The sequence below is a fragment of the Macrotis lagotis genome, chromosome 2, assembly GCF_037893015.1.
Source record: "Macrotis lagotis isolate mMagLag1 chromosome 2, bilby.v1.9.chrom.fasta, whole genome shotgun sequence".
In the NCBI taxonomy this organism is placed as follows: domain Eukaryota; kingdom Metazoa; phylum Chordata; class Mammalia; order Peramelemorphia; family Peramelidae; genus Macrotis; species Macrotis lagotis.
In genome coordinates this window covers 122,827,423-122,846,582 of record NC_133659.1, presented here as the reverse complement: position 1 = coordinate 122,846,582, position 19,160 = coordinate 122,827,423, and the positions used below count along the sequence as shown (strand labels likewise).

The 19,160-nt window shown below is 35.6% G+C and overlaps 1 protein-coding gene and 1 pseudogene across 5 annotated transcripts in view; one reads left to right on the top strand and one right to left on the bottom strand.

Annotated features, from left to right (window-relative positions):
- LYPLAL1 (lysophospholipase like 1) overlaps positions 1-7,000 on the bottom strand; it is a 124,265-nt gene extending 117,265 nt beyond the window's left edge. For 2 of the 5 annotated variants that reach the window (XR_012475726.1, XM_074222690.1), the window contains exon 1: positions 6,588-6,843. Coding sequence is in view for 4 of the 5 variants with exons in the window: in XM_074222690.1 (XP_074078791.1) it covers positions 6,588-6,759 (172 nt within the window). In the remaining variant the exon portion in view is untranslated. The other 3 variants (XM_074222694.1, XM_074222693.1, XM_074222692.1) reach the window with 2 other exon arrangements.
- Positions 7,001-7,373: 373 nt separating this feature from the next.
- On the top strand, positions 7,374-13,139 carry LOC141511945 (small ribosomal subunit protein eS1 pseudogene; annotated as a pseudogene).
- Positions 13,140-19,160: the final 6,021 nt, after the last annotated feature.

Here is a 19,160-nt window from a genome sequence, read left to right as displayed (position 1 = left end):
AGTTTAATATGGCAAACAGTATGTGCTGGGGACTATACCAAAGACTATACAAAAAATGCACTCTATACACTTTGTCATTGAACTGCCACAGATGCAAACCATATCCACAGCATCCCCTTCATAAGGAAGGAAGGAAGGAAGGAAGGAAGGAAGGAAGGAAGGAAGGAAGGAAGGAAGGAAGGAAGGAAGGAAGGAAGGGAGGAAGGGAGGGAGGGATAGAGGGAAGGAGGGAGGGAGAAGGGGAGGGAAAGAAAAAAATAAAGTAAGAAAGCATTTTGGATTAAACCATGCTGGTTCTTTGTAATCACTGCACTGGTTTCTAGATAGTTACTATCTTTTTAATAATCTAATTGAAAATTTTCCTAAGCATACAAGTCAAATTCACTGATTTAACTTTGCAATCTTTGATCTTTTCCTCTTTTGAAAATCAGGCCATAGGTCTTTTGCAATCTGTTGGTATCTCTCCCATATTCTCTTATGGTTCAGGTATCACTAAGAGTGGCTTAGATAATATCTTCCAGTTTTTTCAGAGCTGAAAGATGAAGTCTATCTGAGTCAGATGTCAAATTTATCAAGGAAAGAGAGATGCTCTCTCTTACTAACTCACTCTTATTGTGGACATGCACTCCCTAGTCATTTTTGTTCTGGTAGTGCAAAGGTCATTTTTCTTGAGAGGAAAAACACAGATCCAAACTATAAAATGAGTGGCTCTGTGTGTCATCTGTTGAGAAACACTGGCAATTATTACCATTTCATCTACACCAAGCAGAGACTATTTTCTATCTCCAATTTTTAAAGTATTTGTCTAGAAATCTAAATATCATTTTCAGAAAACATTTTTATCCAGCAGCTGTTCACGTGTTTCTCTTATTGGGGTTTTGGGCATTTCTTCATTCAAAAGGCAATTGAGAAGAAAATACAACTTGTCAACTTGTGCCACTTTGGCCTTCACTTTATTTTCTAAGACTTCAAAATCACTTTTAATATCTTTTGCAGTATTTATGGCAATGTCTTTTGTGCTCATGTGAAGCATCAGAAATGTGTGGTCATTCACTCTGATAACTCTTACAGATACTGAGATCACATCTGTAAATTTAGCACAGTTTAGCACAGCCTAAGACATTCAAATGCTTCTTCCTTTTCCTTACAGGACTATTGTTGTTATGGGGCCAACAAATAGTTGCATCAGAAGCCTTAATCAGGGAATCACCAAATACTAATTCTCTTCTTCTGTCCCTTACTGAAGTACTTCTTGCCTGATGAATTCTGTGGCTTTACTACATGATTTTATGCAAGATTTATTTACAGAAACAGAGTGGTTTATGATTACAATTAAGGATCAGATCACAAGAAATTAAAGAAAAGTTATCCCTTAAAAAGTCTGTACTTCTTATTATACACAGTAGAAACCATGTAAGGCATTACTATAGACTGTAAAATTTAGAACCTAATGGATGTCTGGAATTATATATAAGAAACTCTGCCTCACAAATGACAGATGACAAGACCTCCAAAATACAAATTTCACAATACTCCTGGGAAGTCAACAAATAACCTGTACTAGAATCAGATCATTACCAGTCAGAATTGTTGCCAATAATTATTCCCACATAACAATGATATATAAAAAATTAAGAACATTTTTAATAGATGTCACTATGCCAAACACTCAATCTCTAAAGCTATATGGAATAAATACTTTCAAAACAAAGAGATTTAGCAGAAAAAAATAAAGGTCATGTGGAAACATGATGAATTATATAACATTCTTCTTGCTCTATCTGCTCCTAGAATTATCTTAAAGTTGGATTTAGTGAATTTACATAAAATGGATTTATATTTTTACCTTGCTCACCTGTCCAAGTCTGAAGAGAATAGTAAATTAATGACTCGTCCTGAGACTGTTTCTATTTAAACTCCAGTGAAAAGAGGTAAACATGCTAAACACAAATGTGCATGTACAATATTCACCACTGCCACTGAAGGGAGGAGGGGTGGGAAGGGAAGTTGGAAGGAAATTATATAACTTTAAAATATGCATATGCAAATGCATGAATGTTGAAAAACTTTAACATATAATTGGAAAAATTAAAATATCAATTAAAAATAAAAGATACAAATGATAATGAGAATAATTAATTTATATCTAGCTTTAAAGACTGAGAATATGAATTCAAGTCCTGCCTCTATCATCTGCTCATGTGACCAAAAGCAAGTCACTGTCTTTGAATTCCAGTTTTCCTATCTGTAAAATGAAGGTGAACTACAGAGACTCTAACTCTAATTCCCAGTTTTTAATCTATAATACTGTTAATATACTATATCCACACTGGGTAAAAGTCCTGGGAAGAACTATTAAATAAAATGACTATCCAATTGGTAAAGAACACTAGTAAGAAAAAATAAAATAAACTAGTAACACCATCAGTTAAAACAATCTGCTTTTTCATGAGTTGTTCTTTTAGTTAAATTCCAAATATAATGAAGAACAAAAATAATAACTGTACAATTCAAAGTTATTTGTGGAGGAGTCTCCCTACAGCTATAATTTTCTCTTTCTACTAAAAATTATTTCCTCAAAAAATTAAATTTAATACTTTAAAAGATACAAAAGTTAGTATGCCTCATTAATTTCCTTATGTTCATATATTCCAAAATCCTGCTAGGATAAAAATCAGTAAAAGAACAAACCAAAACCAGATGATTGAACCAGAAAAATTCTCAGTGAAATTTATTATATTTTCCATTTAAGAAAAATTAAATAAATAATAAATGCATTTCCCTGTCACTTTAAAGAAAGTTTGAATTGTTTTCACTGCATGCCTTAGTAGTAGGAAAGGTTCAAGTTAAATTGGGTCAAACTTTACCTTCCACCTGTTTTCCTACAGATGACAAGTAAGGCCCAGTATCTGGTTCCTTTCAACATTTTAAATAGCAAAAATATGTCTATGAAAATCTCTTTTTCTATCTTGGAAAGAAAAACAAAATGCTCTAAGAAGAGATATTCAGGATCAGCTAGGAGGTGCAATGGATAGAGCACCCCACCCTGGAGTCAAGAAGAACCAAGTTCAAATCAGGCCCCATATACTTAATATTTACCTAACTCTGTGACCTTGGGCAAGTCACTTTCCCCTTTGCTTAGCAAAACAAAACAAAAAAGAGATGCTTATACATTCACAAAGTCCACCTGGAAAAATTATTCTCCATTACAGAAGAGTAAAACAGACCTTGCTATAATGGCTCATTTTTACATAAATTTAGATACACTAAGAGTCAATTATTTGCTCTTCAAATCTAACTACATAATAAAATTCTATATATATATATATATGTATATATACATATATATATATATATATATATGTATGTATGTATGTATGACAAGCCTCCAAAATGGATGTCAGTCTTGTCCCCCAGCAGCAGCATTATTTAATTCAACAAGCAATGATTTAGAGTCTAATAAAAAAAAGGTTCCACTACTTGCATTTTGAAAGAAAGCTCTGGAAATTTTCCTTTATCAGTAAGAAAAAAATATTAGAAACCAAGAATATGCTACAAGTTGTAAAAAAATTGGTAATTCTTTTCAAATTAAACATGAAGAAAGGAATTTGAATAAACATAGATAAAGAGAATAAGAAAATAAAGCTTGGAGTTCTTTTAGAGAGGATTTTTTTAATCAAACATGATAATTTTAGATTTTCTAGATACTTAGGGTATGAAATAACATTTTTAAATTAACTTAAATCCTTGGAGCCATCTTTGGCTCCACCTTCTTCTTTTGTACCCTCATTCAGTCACAAAAAAACCCTATAAATTCTTTCTTCCTAAAATGATTCATCTCATCCATTGTTATTTCTCTGACACCATCTAGTTTAGGCTCATATAATCACAAGACTTCCAATAGCCTACCTGCAATTTCCTTTTAATTTTTCCCTATTACCTTTCCTTAAGACCTAATTCATCCCACATGTGCCATAAAAACTAATCTTCCTACATCCCTTATAACTCCTCTATTGAACAATTTTCTTTTTTTCTTTAAGGTTTTTTTTTTTTTTGCAAGGCAATGGGGTTAAGTGGCTTGCCTAAGGCCACAGGGCTAGGTAATTATTAAGTGTCTCAGACCAGATTTGAACCCAGGTACTCCTGACTCCAGGGCCGGTGCTTTATCCACTGTGCCACCTAGCCACCCCATTAAACCATTTTCAAAGGATACCTATTGCCTATAGGATAATGTCCCAAACCCCTTAAATCATAGTTGGAAGGCACAATCTGATCTCCCTACAGGAAGCAAGGTGTATGAACAAATGAGACTGGATTTAGAGTCACTTCAATTCCCTGGGCCTCTTTCCTTGTCTTCAAAACAAAGAAGGTTAAACTAAATGATTACATTAGACTAAATTTAGTGCTTATAAACTCTAAATTTATGATTCTTCATTAATTAAGATTCAGAGTAAATACCAGTTTCTTTGAAAAAAGATCCCCCTACTTCAGTTTAAACTCTTTATGGCAATCCATCCATCTGATAATCTGTATCAGAAGGATCAGATATTTATTTCACCATCTAGGGGAACTTCTTTGGTCAACTCCTCTAGAATTTTGGGAACAATGCTAGTAAAGGTCAGAAAGTAGGAACTGAATCTTTATCTTCCAACTCCAAATTCAGTATTCAACTCACTATGCCATCTCATGCATGATTTTTTTTTACGTTTTTTGCAAGGCAAATGGGATTAAGTGGCTTGCCCAAGGCCACAAAGCTAAGTAATCATTAAGTGTCCAAGACCTTATTTGAACCCAGGTATTCCTGACTCCAGGGCCAGTGCTTTATCCACTGTGCCACCGACCCCATCTCATAAGGTATTATAAAACAATTTATTGTTATCTTCAACTGAGATAACTTGATAACTATAATAACTTTGCATATGTTGATTTTTTTCCCCTCATCTAGATTATTACTGTCTTGAAATAAGTCTGAATTTGGGCAGTCTTTAAGACCTTGGTTCCAGATCTGAAATGGATCAATTAATTTCTTAGGGGCCTTAATTTTCCATCTGTCAAAATGAGGGACTGATAATTTTAATAGACCCTTCCAGATATAATTGTCTTTAATATTCTATATAAACCCCCAAAACACATATTAACTCATTTTTTTTTTTAGGTTTTTTTGGCAAGGCAAATGGGGTTAAATGGCTCGCCCAAGGCCACAAAGCTAGGTAATTAAGTGTCTGAGGCCGAATTTGAACCCAGGTAGTCCTGACTCCAGGGCCAGTACTCTATCAACAGCCCCACCTAGGCGCATTTATAAAATTCTTTATGATTTACAAAACATTCGCTTGCAAGAAAATTATATGCTTATGTATTCCGAGCTTAAAGGTATAGGATCATCTATTTAAACTTTTTATTTTATATTTTGAAAATCAGGCAAGGGGCAAGACATTTGGCCCCAAGTCTACATGCAAATTACAAGATTTGAGCCTTTTAAAAATTCTCTTCTCTTCACTTCCAATTCATCCTCCTTTCCACTGTTTCCTCTGATCAATGTGGTCCTTCCATATCCCCCTCAATAAGTCATTCAGTAACATTTATGTACCACCTACTATATATCTGACATTATGCTGAGGCCTGGGATACAGTTCCCAGCTAAAAGTTCTAGAATGCAGTGTCTATTATATCTTTCCTTTGACTTTATTACACTCTTCCCTTAGGAAAATAGATCATGAGTAGGAAGGAAGTTGAGAGTTCTGTCACATCCAATCCATCGTTCTCATTTCACAGCTGAGAAAACTGAGGCCTGAAACATCAGGAAACCCTAAATACCATCTATTTAACTTTTAAAAGGCAAATGAAAATGTTTTAAAGGTAACAGTGGCATCAGTTGAAAATCACAATAAGTGAAAGCTGCTGATGGAAAATAGAATTAACTAATTAATAATCAACAAACATTTATTAAGCGCCTACTGTTTGTGTGTGTGTGTGTGTGTGTGTGTGTGTGTGTGAAAAAGAGGCAGAAGACTGTCCCTGTGCTCAAAGAAAGAAATGACTGAGTTCTGAAGTCAGAGAACAAGGCGAGAAAACTAAATCCTGAGCAACTTTAATCTTTAAAAGAACAACAGATGGAGAACTGGGTCTGCTGTGCGGAAGATGTGAGTTCGAATCCAGTCTTGAAGTTATTATAGTGAAAGATGACAATGAATTGTTTTATGTAATCAGACACAAGTGAGTGGAGGGCTGGGTCTGGAGGGTTTATCATTAAACTTCAACTGTAAAGTGGGGCCACGAACACCTACCTAGCCGTGAGAGGCACAGAACAGAATACAAATTATTCTGTCACTATGGCTGTCTGGTCTTGAACCTCCTCTGCCTGGACTCTATGGTCTATGGCAGAGTAACCCCCCAGGAGATATATTATATAATATAATAATAATATAATAATAATATAATATAATATAATATACTGTAATATAATATAATATAATATAATATAATATAATATAATATAATATAATATAATATAATAAAATATAATATACATCGGTAGGACCACTCGTGCCTCAGTCTCCCCAGCTATAAAATGAAGGAAGGGGCCTCACCTCTAGTTCTAAGCTGTAACTCCCTTAGGGATGCGGAGGGCGCGGGGTGGGGGGTGGGGTGGGAGTGGGGGCGGGGCGGGGTGGGAGTGGGAGTGGGAGTGGGGGCGGGGCTGGGTGGGCGGGGCCGCTCGCGCCTCCCCGGCGGCAGCCCCGCCAGCAGGCCTCGCGCCATTCAGGCCCGGCGTGAGAAGGGGTCAGGAGGAGGAAGAAAGGAACCAGTCCCTCCACCCACGCCGCGGAAAACCCTCGCATAAAGTCGTAATCCACCTGAACCGTGCAGCATGATCAGAGAGGCGCTATGTGGCCCCGCTGGGGCCACCACGTATCTCCGCAGGCGCGCGGAGGTCCCGGCTATGGCCGCCATCGTCCTGCAACCTCCCGGCCCCGCCCCCTCCCCTTGCGTCTGCCGACGGGGTCGCGCACGCACACACGTGCACGTACGGGAACCCGAGCCGGGGGCGCGCCTGAGGAGGCTGGGAAGATGCGCCTGGGCGTAATCCTGTATGTAGGTGACTGCGCAGATCTCCGAGGAAAGGTCACCTGCCGGTTGCACTTCCGGGGCAATTCGCCCAATCTCTCTCAGACCTCATTTCTCTGTAAAATGAAAGTTCGAACTTGACAGTCTAACATTCAGTTAGCACCTAAATCTATGTATAATATATTTACCATATATTGGCACTAATCTGTAAAATGAAAGATTGAATTATGCAGTCTAACATTCGGTTAGCACCTAAATCTATGTATAATATATTTATAATGTATTGGTATTTCTCTGTAAAATGAAAAATGGAACTTGACAGTCTAACATTCAGGTAGCACCAAAATATAGGTATAATATATTTATAATATATTGGTATTTCTCTGTAAAATGAAAAATTGAACTTGACAGTCTAACATTCAGGTAGCATCAAAATATAGGTATAATATATTTATAATATATTTGTATTTCTCTGTAAAATGAAAGATCGAATTTGACAATCTAGCATTCAGTTAGCACCTAAATATATGTATAATATATGTGTAATATAGTTATAATATATTGGTATTTCTCTGTAAAATGAAAGATTGAACTTGACAGTCTAACATTCAGTTAGCACCAAAATATAGGTATAATATATTGATATTTCTCTGCAAAATGAAAGATCTAATTTGACAATCTAACATTCAGTTAGAACCTAAATATATGTATAATACATAATATAATATAATATAATATATAGCACCTAAATAAATATATGAATATAGTAACTCTAGATTTGTAAGGTAATTGATGTTTTCACATCTTCACGTGACCAAGAGGTACTTATTAAGTTCCTGCTGCAATCCAAAGAAAGGTGCCAACCATCCCTGCCCCCAGGAGCTCACTGTCTAATGGCAGAGGGGGAAGGAATGTGTAGACAAGATGCAAAAAAGATTTCTATTAATAATTGAATCTTAGTTTGAATGTCATATGTAAATGTAATATAATGAATAATTTTACAAATGAAAGGTAAACAGAGGGAAGATGCGAAATATTATCATCCTGGGTAAGACTTCTTTCAGAAGATGCTATTTTCACAATTCCAAAGGAATCATGATGAAAAAATACTGTCTGGGGGGCAGCTAGGTGGCTCAGTGGATAGAGCACCAATCCTGGAGTCAGGAGGACCTGAGTTCAAATGTGACCTCAGACACTTCAGTTATTACAATGAAAGATGACAATGAATTGTTTTATCATGTATTATGTAATCAGACACAAGTGGGTGGAGGACTGGATCTGTAAGGTTTATCATTAAACCTCAAATGTAAAGTGGGGCTACTAACACCTTCCTACCTGTGAGAGACACAGAACAACCATTCAAATGGAACATCTGGAGCAAAAGCTCAAAAGATAAATCTCAATCTTGGTCCTTTTCTACCAAGAGATTCCAAAGCTGTCACTACTTCTGTCACTACTATCTAATCCTACCACTGGTGTTTCATTCACTTGGGTCAGCCTCTTCACCCATGTCCAAGATCTTTCTTTCCAACCTCCTATGTTGTCTTAGACTGAAAGAATGTCTCATCTGACTTTTTGTTAGTTCTGCCACTCCAGAATTCAATTTGAGTCATTATATTAAAGTTTTTTGGAGGGGTATGTTGGGAGAGCTCAGCTGGATGCTTTTTCTACCATCTTGAATCTACCCTAGAAGTCCAGGGTTTAGTTAAGTCTTCCATTTGAATGGCTGATATTTTAAACAACTCTCCTTCCTTTAAAATGGGTATTTAATATATTTGTTTGAATAAGTTATAGTTGACTGTATATATATATTATATATATATATATATATATATATATGTATATCTGAAGGTGTTTTATCTTCTGAAATTTTCTCTATGGAATGATATACAAATGGCCATGTTGTTTGAATGTCAAATGTACATTTGCCTAAAAGACTATTTTTATAGAGAACTCACACAAGACAAGTTCTCAGTGGAAGTCAGAAGAAGCAATACAAGGTTTCTCTTAAGTTTTCTCTGAAGAACTTTGAAATCATTAGTGAAACATGGAAGACCCTGGCACAAGGTTGCCCAGCAATGGTGGACCCTCATCAGAGAAGGCATTGTGCTCCCTACAAACAAAACAGAACTGCATTAGCCCAATAAAAAAAAATGAGATGCACAAATTTAGAAATGTCTCTAAATATTCATGTGGATTATTTGTGCCTGATCCATGGTAGAGCCTTCTAATCAGCCATAGGACCAACAGCAGTACTTTAATCCAAAATAGATATATCATTTTGGTCTTCTTCCAGCACAAAGGACAGCAATAAACTAACAACTACCTCAAACTTCTTGATCAGTTAAAATTCTTGGCTGGAGTATTTCTTTTCAAAAGACTAGAACCTTTATCTGATTTTATGTTTCAAATAGAATATTATACATAAATTATGTGCACTAACCTTCCTTTTCTAAGGAACATGACATATCAGAAAATCTTCTCTTTATAGAGTAACCAGTGCATGAAAGTTTTGAACCCAAGAAGTTTGGCTTGGAATTATCAATGAATTAACTCTTTAAAACTGATGTTGGTATTGTCATATTGAAGTATAGTAATAATTGCACTATTTACTTCACAGAACTATGGTGAGTTTGTACATCTTACTAAATTATCACTAATTGATTGATTATGGACCCCATGTCCCACAATATATTTCAAATACAAAAAGGTCCTAAAAATCATACATTCAAATATCACTAAGATAAATATAAGCACTTTACATGCCAAAGCCAAGAATGGAAAATACTTCCAGAAATTTTTATTTAAAAAAAATCACAAGAAACATTATAGGCTTTGTTTGAACTCAATGGCTCTGGATATAGTTTTGTTTCTTCCTCTACTACCTTTACCAAGGCTCACAACTTCCAATTCTTGAAGTTTTGCCCAGAACTCTCTGTGTTCCTCACTTCCAAATTGCCAGCTGACAACTCCATCTTCAACACTTCCTCAATTTGCTATCATAACCAAATGAACACCTGTCCAAGCAAACTAAGAAGTAGGAGGACCTGTGTCAAGAGCTCCCTGGATTGTGGTAAATTCTCAGTTTCAACTGGAACTTGAGCTTTTCCAGATTTAGGACCATTTATAGAACGTAGTGTTCAGAACTGAACTGAATTCTCTCAGGCTTACTTTTATTCATGGAAGTGGTCTTTTCAAGGGGAATCAACTGTAGATGACTTGGATGTTTGATTATTTGCCTGTCTTCTTAATCTATTCATAGCATAAAGTGAATTTTTTGTAATTACTATGTTTTATTTAGAAATGCCATATGGGAAGTGAGCAATTGACAAAAACAAAGTTTTTTTTACTCCTTTCACTCCATGAGCTGAGTAGCTTTCAAATTTAATTGTCTCACCATGACTGTTTGGGGGGTGGGGGTGGGGTTGCAGCCTTGACCTGCTGATCTTCTTGGCAAGGTTTTATTTAAACATTTTGAGACATCTCAATTTCTTTGTTACTGTTATGTGCTTGCTTTCACTGGGACCATGGAAAGAGCTTAATTATCTGCCTTCCACTTGTGTTTATTTGGTGTTGTCTATGTACTAGTTAAGATAAGCAAGCAAAAACAGAGACCTGCCATTTTATTTTCAAGTTGTGATGGGATCAAGAGAATGAAGGACATGTTTAGGATTTTGCAGTGCCATAAAGTGCTTGGCAGTGCTTCAGGACACACCTGGTAGACTTTACCAAAAAAAAAAAAACCCTCATGAAATCTTAGACCCTTAAAGTAGTATGTTAGTACTTTGAAAATGATTTTTTATTAAATGAATGAAACAGCATTGGAAATATTAACAATATGATTCTCATATATGTGTGTTCATTTCCTAAGTGTGGTTTCTCTTATTCTTGAGTATCCTGACCTGTTTGTTATTCCTAAGAAAGTTAAATGTAGAAGTTTTCCATTGGATAAGTAGGGAAACTGTATGTTCAGTGACTAAAAATTTAGCCTCAATTTTATAAGCATGTCCACTAAGTTGCTAAATATTCACCCTACTTACTCCATTAAATTCCTCTGTAGTTTGACTTCTTATGAAAATATCAATAACCACCAAATAATCTGTCTCTGTTCCCATATCTGTTTCAATCTTTTGAGAGTTGAAATGGATCATAGCAGCCATCTAGTCCAATCCATATGTCAAAGAAATCATTGTTATAATGTGCCCATCAAATAACTGTCCAGTTTTTATTTTATGACTACAAAAAGGGATACCATACCACTTCACTGGGCAGCCCTCAACTTTTGGCCAACTCTAAATGTTAGAAATTTTTTCCCTGATACTGGCCTCTTTGTGATTTCCACCCCTTACTCCTAATTTTTCCATCTGGGGCCCAACAGAATAAGTGTAATAATTCCTTCATAAGACAACCCTTCAGGCACTTGAACACAGCTGTGATGATGATGTCTTTTCTCCAGGCTAAACATACCTGTTTGCTTAGGGGCAGCTAGGTGGTGCAGTGGATAGAGCACTGGTCTAGGAATCAGGAAGGTGGGAGTTCAAATTCAGCCTCAGACACTTGATTCTTACTAACTGTGTAACTTTGGGCAGGTAACTTAACCTTGATGGCCTCCCATCCAGTCGTCCTAATGGACCCAGATAGCTATGGATGAGAAAGTGAGACTGGTGATTTAAGCACAACCCCCCCCCCCCCAATCCAATTCATGTGCTTGTTATGATATCATCTCTCTTGATGCCATTGTCTTCTCCCAGAACAAAGGACAAACATTATGATTATTACCTATTTCCTTCAACATATCCCTATATATCACGGATTTGAGACCTTTTGCTATGCTGGTTATACCTCTCTCTAGCTTATCAATGTCCTTGAACTGTGGTGCCTAAAACAGATCATGGTACTCAAGGTCCAATGAGGACAGAATACAGTCAAGCTATCACTTCTCTGTTAGTGAAAACAATTTTCTTCTTCAATAGATTGCCCCTTCCATCATCCCCAGTCTCTCACTTATCTTTATATTCTTCTAGTTTACTACTTACAAACATGACCATGTTTTCTCCATTCTCAAAAAAACTTCACTTGTTATGTCCACTCCACTAATTATTATCACAAATCTCATCTCCCTTTTGTAACTAAGATTCTGGGGAGGTCCATATTTAATTGATGTGCTTCCACCACCCCCCATTTTTTATAATTAACAGTCTAGCCTGTACTTAATAATTAAGCTGAAACTATTCACTTCAAAATTTAACTAAAATTCTCTAATTGTTTTTGGCTTTCACGTAGGGATCTTGTGATGGGCAAGAATAAGTACCTCACCAAAGGAGCAAAAAAAAAGGGAGCCAAGAAGAAAGTGGTTGATCTATTTTTAGAGAAAGATTGTTTTGATATCAAAGCATCAGTTATTTTCAATATATACACAATATTGTCAAGACACTAGTTATAAAGACTCAAGGAATGACAGTTGCCTTTGATATTTTCAAATATGTTTTGAAGTGAGCCTTGCTAATCTGCAGAATGATGAAGTTTATTTTCATAAGATCAAGTTAATTACTGATGATATTCAGGGCAAAAATCATTTGATTAGTTTCTATGGAATATATCTTGCCTAAGATGCATTTCATGGTCAAAAAGTGGCAGACAAAGATTGAAGCCTATGTTGATATCAAAATGACTGATGGCTATTTACTATGTTTTTGTTGTGGTTTTATTTAAAACTGCAACAAGTAGATCCATAAGGGCCCTTATAATTCTCAGCACCAACAGATCCATCAAATATATAAGAAAATGAAAGAAATAATGACCTGGGAGATCCAGGCATATGACTTGAAAGAAGTTGTTAGTAAACTGACTTCAGATAGTATCAAAAAAGATAAACCTTGTCAATTCATTTACTCTCTCTTAATGATGTTATTTGCTTTGAAAGGTCAAGATGCTCAAGAAGTCTAAATCTGAATTCAGAAAACTAATGGAATTGCATGGTGAAGGTGGTGACTGAAAAACTTGCAGGAGATGAAACAGCAACAAAAGTACAGAGAGATGAATGACATGAACCACAAGTGCAAGAATTTGTCTAAAGTAAAAACTTTTAAAGATTGAAAAATAAAATTTATCATTTTGATGGTTTTGGTTTTTCAATCCATAAATCAAAAATAGTAGTAATATTTGGTGTTTAGAAAGTTTTCTCATAATTTGATAAGCAAATGACTTGATGTTACTCAATGAAATTGTATAATAGCTCTGTAAATAAACTTTATAAAACCAAAAGAAAAAAAAGAAAAAGATCTTTTAACTTTGAGATCTAAAAACCTTTTCTGGATTCTCTTTTCTCTTAAACTCTTCTCAGACATTGACACTATTGATTACCTTCTTCTCTCTAGGTTTCTATGGAATTTCTCTATTCTGGTTCTCTCTTTCTTCAGTCTCCTTTACCAGATCTTTCTTTAGAGAAGGGTGCTCCACATTAATCTGTGCAGGACTTCCTTTATCTATTTCTCTTGGTAAATTCATGAACTCCTATTGTCCAGCTTTGTGGTTCAGTGGCTAGAGTGTTAGCCTTAAAATGAGGAATACCTGAGTTCAAATCCAGTCTCAGATATTTATTAGCTCTGTGACTAGAGGCAACTCACTTTTTTAAAGTGTTTTTTGCAAGGCAATAAGGTTAAATAACTTGCCCAAGATCACATAGCTAGGTAATTATAAAATATCTGAGGCCAGATTTGGACTCAGGTCCTCCTGAGTCTAGGGTCAATGCTCTATTCACAGTAACATGTAGCAGCCCCATAGAGGTAAGTCACCTATTTGCCTTAGTCTCCTTTTCTTCGAAATGAGCTATAGAAGAAAATGGCTAAACTTCTTTAGTCTCTTAAGAAAACCCCACATGGGGTCAGAAAGATGCAAACAACTGAACAACATTATGGTGCTTACTTTTTTTTTAGGTTTTTGCAAGGCAAACGGGGTTAAGTGACTTGCCCAATGCCACACAGCTAAGTAATTAATAAGTGTCTGAGACCAGATGTGAACCCAGGTACTCCTGACTCCAAGGCTGGTGCTTTATCCACTATGCCACCTAGCTGCCCCCAGATGTGCTTACTTTTTCCTAACTTCCAGATACTCATCTGTAGATTTCTATTGGACATCTTTAACTGGATACCCCTGTAAGCCATGTAAGTCATCATAAACTCAACATATCTAAAATTGAACTCATTTTCTTTTCAACCCCAATTTCTCCCCACTTCTGAACTACTCTATAATATCCAGGAGACCACTATCCTCCTAATCAAACAGGCTTGCATCCTAGATGTCATCTTTAACTTCTCATTCTTTCTTACTCCCCCCATATCCAAACTATTGCCAAGTCCTGTCTATTTTACTTTTGTAACATCTTTTTTTCCCCTAATCATTTTGAGAAATAGACTTAGTAGGGGTATTACAGGGTCAAAGGATATAAGCAGTTTAATAACATTTCGGGAATAATTCCAGATCGCTTTCCAAAAAAGGTTAGATATGTTCATCGTTCCAACAACAGTGAATTAGTTTGCCAATTTCTCCATATCCCCTCCAACATTTGTCACTTTGATCTTCAATAATTTTAGCCAATCTGATAAATGTTAAATGATATCTCAATGTTGTTTTGATTTACATTTCTCTAATCAATAATGATTTAGAACATTTTCACCAAAATATGAATCGTTTTGATTTCTTCATCAGAAAACTGCCTATTAATATTCTTTGACTCATATTCTTATGGATTTTCAGAGTTTTAATATATTTAAAATATGAGATTTTTATCTGAGGAGTTGTCTATAAAAATTTGGTCTGTTTCCCAAGGTGATTAGGGAAAAAAGAAAAGATCCTATATGCTCTAAAATATTTAAAGCAGCTCTCTTTATGGTGGGAAAGAATTGGAAATTGTGGTGGCTTTCAGTTGTGTTTGACTCTTTGCAACTCCATTTGGGGTTTTCTTGATAAAGATGCTGGAATGGTTTGTCATGTATTTCTCCAACTCATTTTACAAATGAGGAACTGAGACAAATAGAATTAAGTTTGCCCAGGCTGATACAGCTTCTTCTTGTTGATGTTTGTAGAGGACCAATGACCTGAGGCGGATGATGTCTTGATTAGCATGCAAATTAGATTTAAGTGAAGTAGGGTGTCACATAGCTATTAAGCATCTGAGGCAAGATTTGAACTCAGTAAGATGATTCTTTCTGACTCCAGGTCCAGCTCTCTATCCACTAACTCCCTCTGTGTCATCTACTTCCCTGATTTTTTTTGTCAGAACTAAAAACCCATTTCCTCTAAGAAGCTTTTCCTGATTCCTCTTAATAATAGTGTCTTCCTCTCTATTATTTCCAATTTATATTGTATATAGTTATTTTCATGTTGTCTTCCCTATTAGATTTTAAACTCCTTAAGAGCAGGGATTCTTGTTTTTTTGCCTTTCTTTGTTTCCCTAGCAGTTACAATTTATTGACATGATGAATTCTTGGTTCAGCTCTTAGACTACATTAAGGTTTTGTGGCTGCCATTTCATAATGCAGATATTTATTAATATTGCTTTTCCCTAAATAATCAATATCTTTTTCAGTACAACTCAAACATCTTTTTTATACTTGTTGAAATTTCTATTCAAAGATTTTATATTAATCCCATTGAATTTCATTTTTTAGATTAAGTTCAACTATCTAGTTTATTAAAATGCATTGAAATTTTGATCCTATCATCCAATATATTTGCTGTCCTTCCCAATTTTGTATTTTCTGCAAATATGATGAATTATATATATATATATACACACACACACATATATATATATATATATCTTTAATCAAGGCATTAATGAAACATATTAAATACCTTAGATCTCTGACTGATATAATCTCTATGGTCTTCCCCCCGCCAATTGCACAAAGGATCCAAGAACTGAAAGATGCTTTAAATATCATATAATCTCATCCTTTCATTTTATAGATAAAAAAGTTGAGATCCAGAGATATCAAGAAATTTACTAAAGGTTACTTAGATTCTGAAGGACGAGGTCAGGATCTGAACCAGTTCTTTTCAGCACATATCTGCTACATAATTTCTGATTAAATTTCTTAGGGAGGAATGATAATTAATGTTAATATCTATTGATTTATCCTTTTTTGCTTCAATATCTAATTTATAAAGGCTATGTTAAAGTCATGCCTTATTTTATAAAAGTAATTTTATTTTATAAAAGTAATACAAAAATAAATATGGACCCTCAATTTAGATCATTTAGATTGAAAAATGTTTTCTGAACTCAAATTGTAAACCTTAATTTTTCTAGTTTGCTGCATCTGTGTAGACATACATTTTGAAAAAGTCAATCTTGTCAGGGGAAGGGAGTTTTCTTTGACATAGAATTATGTTGCAGGCTCATAAAAATCTCAGAGCTGGAAGAAAATTTAGAGGCCAATCAGTTCAAACCATTCTTGAGCAAGAAATCCTCTGTAACATACTCAACCAGTGGTCATCCAGCTATTGCTTAGAGGATAAATTTTACTAATGTTCCATTTATAAAGATTAGAGATTTAAATTCTAATGAAAATATTTATGCATGGCTTGCTCCTGAGTGAGAAATGCCACCCATGAAGTTTGATGGTGTTTACTGTAGGCGATAATCCCATTTCAAGAAAGCCAAAAACGTTATATCCACCTCTAAGTATGTGAGTTGTTTCTTTTCCATATTCTGAAAAGAAAAGGTCTTTAATGTTCAGCTTCAGATGAAAATAATATAACAGAGTGTTTTCATGTATGGTTTGCATAACATCTAAGAAGCATGTTATAATTGAGTATGGGATCTAAGGATTTCCCTTTCTTTACATTTTAGAAATCTAATTTTAAATATAGAGGCCCCACTTATTGGAAGGGGAAAAAAATCTAGTAGTCAGCTTGTATTGATTCAGCAGTTTTATTTTTTTAATGAAAGAATTGAATCACAGATGCTGCAGTTTGTATTCTCCCTCTCGCCCCCCCAAGAAGAGGTTTTTATTTATGCAGGTTCATTTCATTATGCAGGTGGAGTTGATATAAGGAGTCATTTTTGTATGGTTATTAAAAACGTCATGTATGCTGAGAATTCCTCTCCCTTAACTCCTTTTTTTTTGTTGTTAGTCAACGGATGGTCAGTCATATGGTTAACATCTGGAATTCACTCAGGCCAGTTGGATAATATCTTCCATCAATTTGTTGCTTTATTCAAAAAGAGGCATACCATAGTGGAAAGTATAGAACCAAAATACTATGAATTTTCTTATGCACAGACTCAAATCTTGCCATGCCCTTTGAACCAGTTAAACTATTTAGTTATCACTAGACATTTTTGTTGCCTTATAAAAAACTTCCAGAAAACACAAAAAGATGTTCTCAGAATGAAGACTTGATTACTTCAGTTCACATAGGACTCAACTTTCATCTTAGGCCATGCTCCTGGCCATATACACACAGGCAAAAATTCATCTTATAATCTTTTCTTTGTATAAAATTCCACTCTCCTCATTTTACTTCAATAAAAGGACTAGTTTGCTTCTGAGCTAGGTAGAAAGGGGAAAAAAGAAAAAAGAAAAAAGGAGAAAAGAAGCAAAGTAAGGAGGGAGGGCAGGAGAGAGGGGAGGAAGGGGAGGAAGGAAGGAAGGGAGGAGGAAAGGGAGAATAAAAAAGAGAGAGGGAGAGTAAATATAATTGTGATGAGAAAATGATGATGATGATGATGATGATGATGTTTGTCCTTTATTCTTGAAGAGGACCATGACATCAGGGAGGTGATGGCATCACAGGTACTTGAATTTAATTGGATCTGAGTGAGTAAGAGGGTGTTGTGTTAAGTCACCAGCCTCATTTTCTCCTCTGGAGCCATCTTGGTCCAGTAGCCAGTTATGAGCTAGGATCATTGGAGATGGCCCTGGATGAGAGGCAATCAGGGTTAAGTGAATTTCCCAAGGTCATATAGCTACTAAGATTCAAAAGTCTGAGGTCAAATTTGAACTCAGAATTGGTGCTCTATCCACCATACCACCTAGCTGCCCTTAGATGAAAAAGTAAAGACAAAGTCATGAGTTTATCTCAGAATCAGGAATCTTATGATTTCTTCCTTCATAATACCTCTTATAAATCTCCTCTCCATTCACTCCTCCTTAGTCCTAGCTCTTCTTATCTCTGCTACTGCAGCCAGTAATAGTTCTCTCTCTCTCTCTCTCTCTCTCTCTCTGCTTCCTTGCTAATGAGCTCCAGTTAAACTAATTGTTATAGCTAAACTATAAAGTCCCCAGTTTGTCATTTAATGCTTCTCGTAACCTGGATCTTCCCCACCTCTACAGCCATCTACATCTTACTTCACCACCACTTATTCCTGCTATACCAGCCTCCTTCTAGTGTCTCAAACAGAACCCTTCATCACTTGTGTCTGAACCTTTGCAAAGGCTGTCCCCACCTTGCCTAGAATGCTCTACTATGTTATTTATGACTGCAAATCCCACTTGGTTTCCTATCCTTCTCCCAAGGTGGTAACACTTCCCTGCATAGGTGATCTTCATCTACCCTGTAGACCAAATTATTTACATGTTGTCTTTCCTTAGTATGTGCACTCATTGAGAGAAGGATTTTGTTGTAGTTTCACTTTATCCTTAGTCATCAACAGAATGCTTAGCATCTGATAAATGCTAAATGAATTCTTGCCAACTGACTGGCTAATAAAACTCTTTAAAATTTTAAAAGATGTTGCTGCTTCCATCACTACTGTTCTAGTGCTTTTTCAGTAGAACATATGTTTCTGGCAAGAAGAATCATGATATTGGTTGGATGAGGTGTCAGAGGAAGTGAGTTCCAATTTTACTTCTGGTACTTATTACTCACATGACCTCTATGGTCCTCAGTTTTCTCACCTATAAAATGAGAGAGATTTTACTAAATGACCCCTGGGCTAGATGGTCTTCCAGCTCTAAATCCATGATCTTTTGACTTCAGTGTTTAGGATTTATAAATTTTAACAAGATGAAAGGCTATTACTCCTAAGTCTAAGGAGCCACTAAAGTTTTGCTTAAAATGATGGTTCCTCCTCTGCAAAACATTTG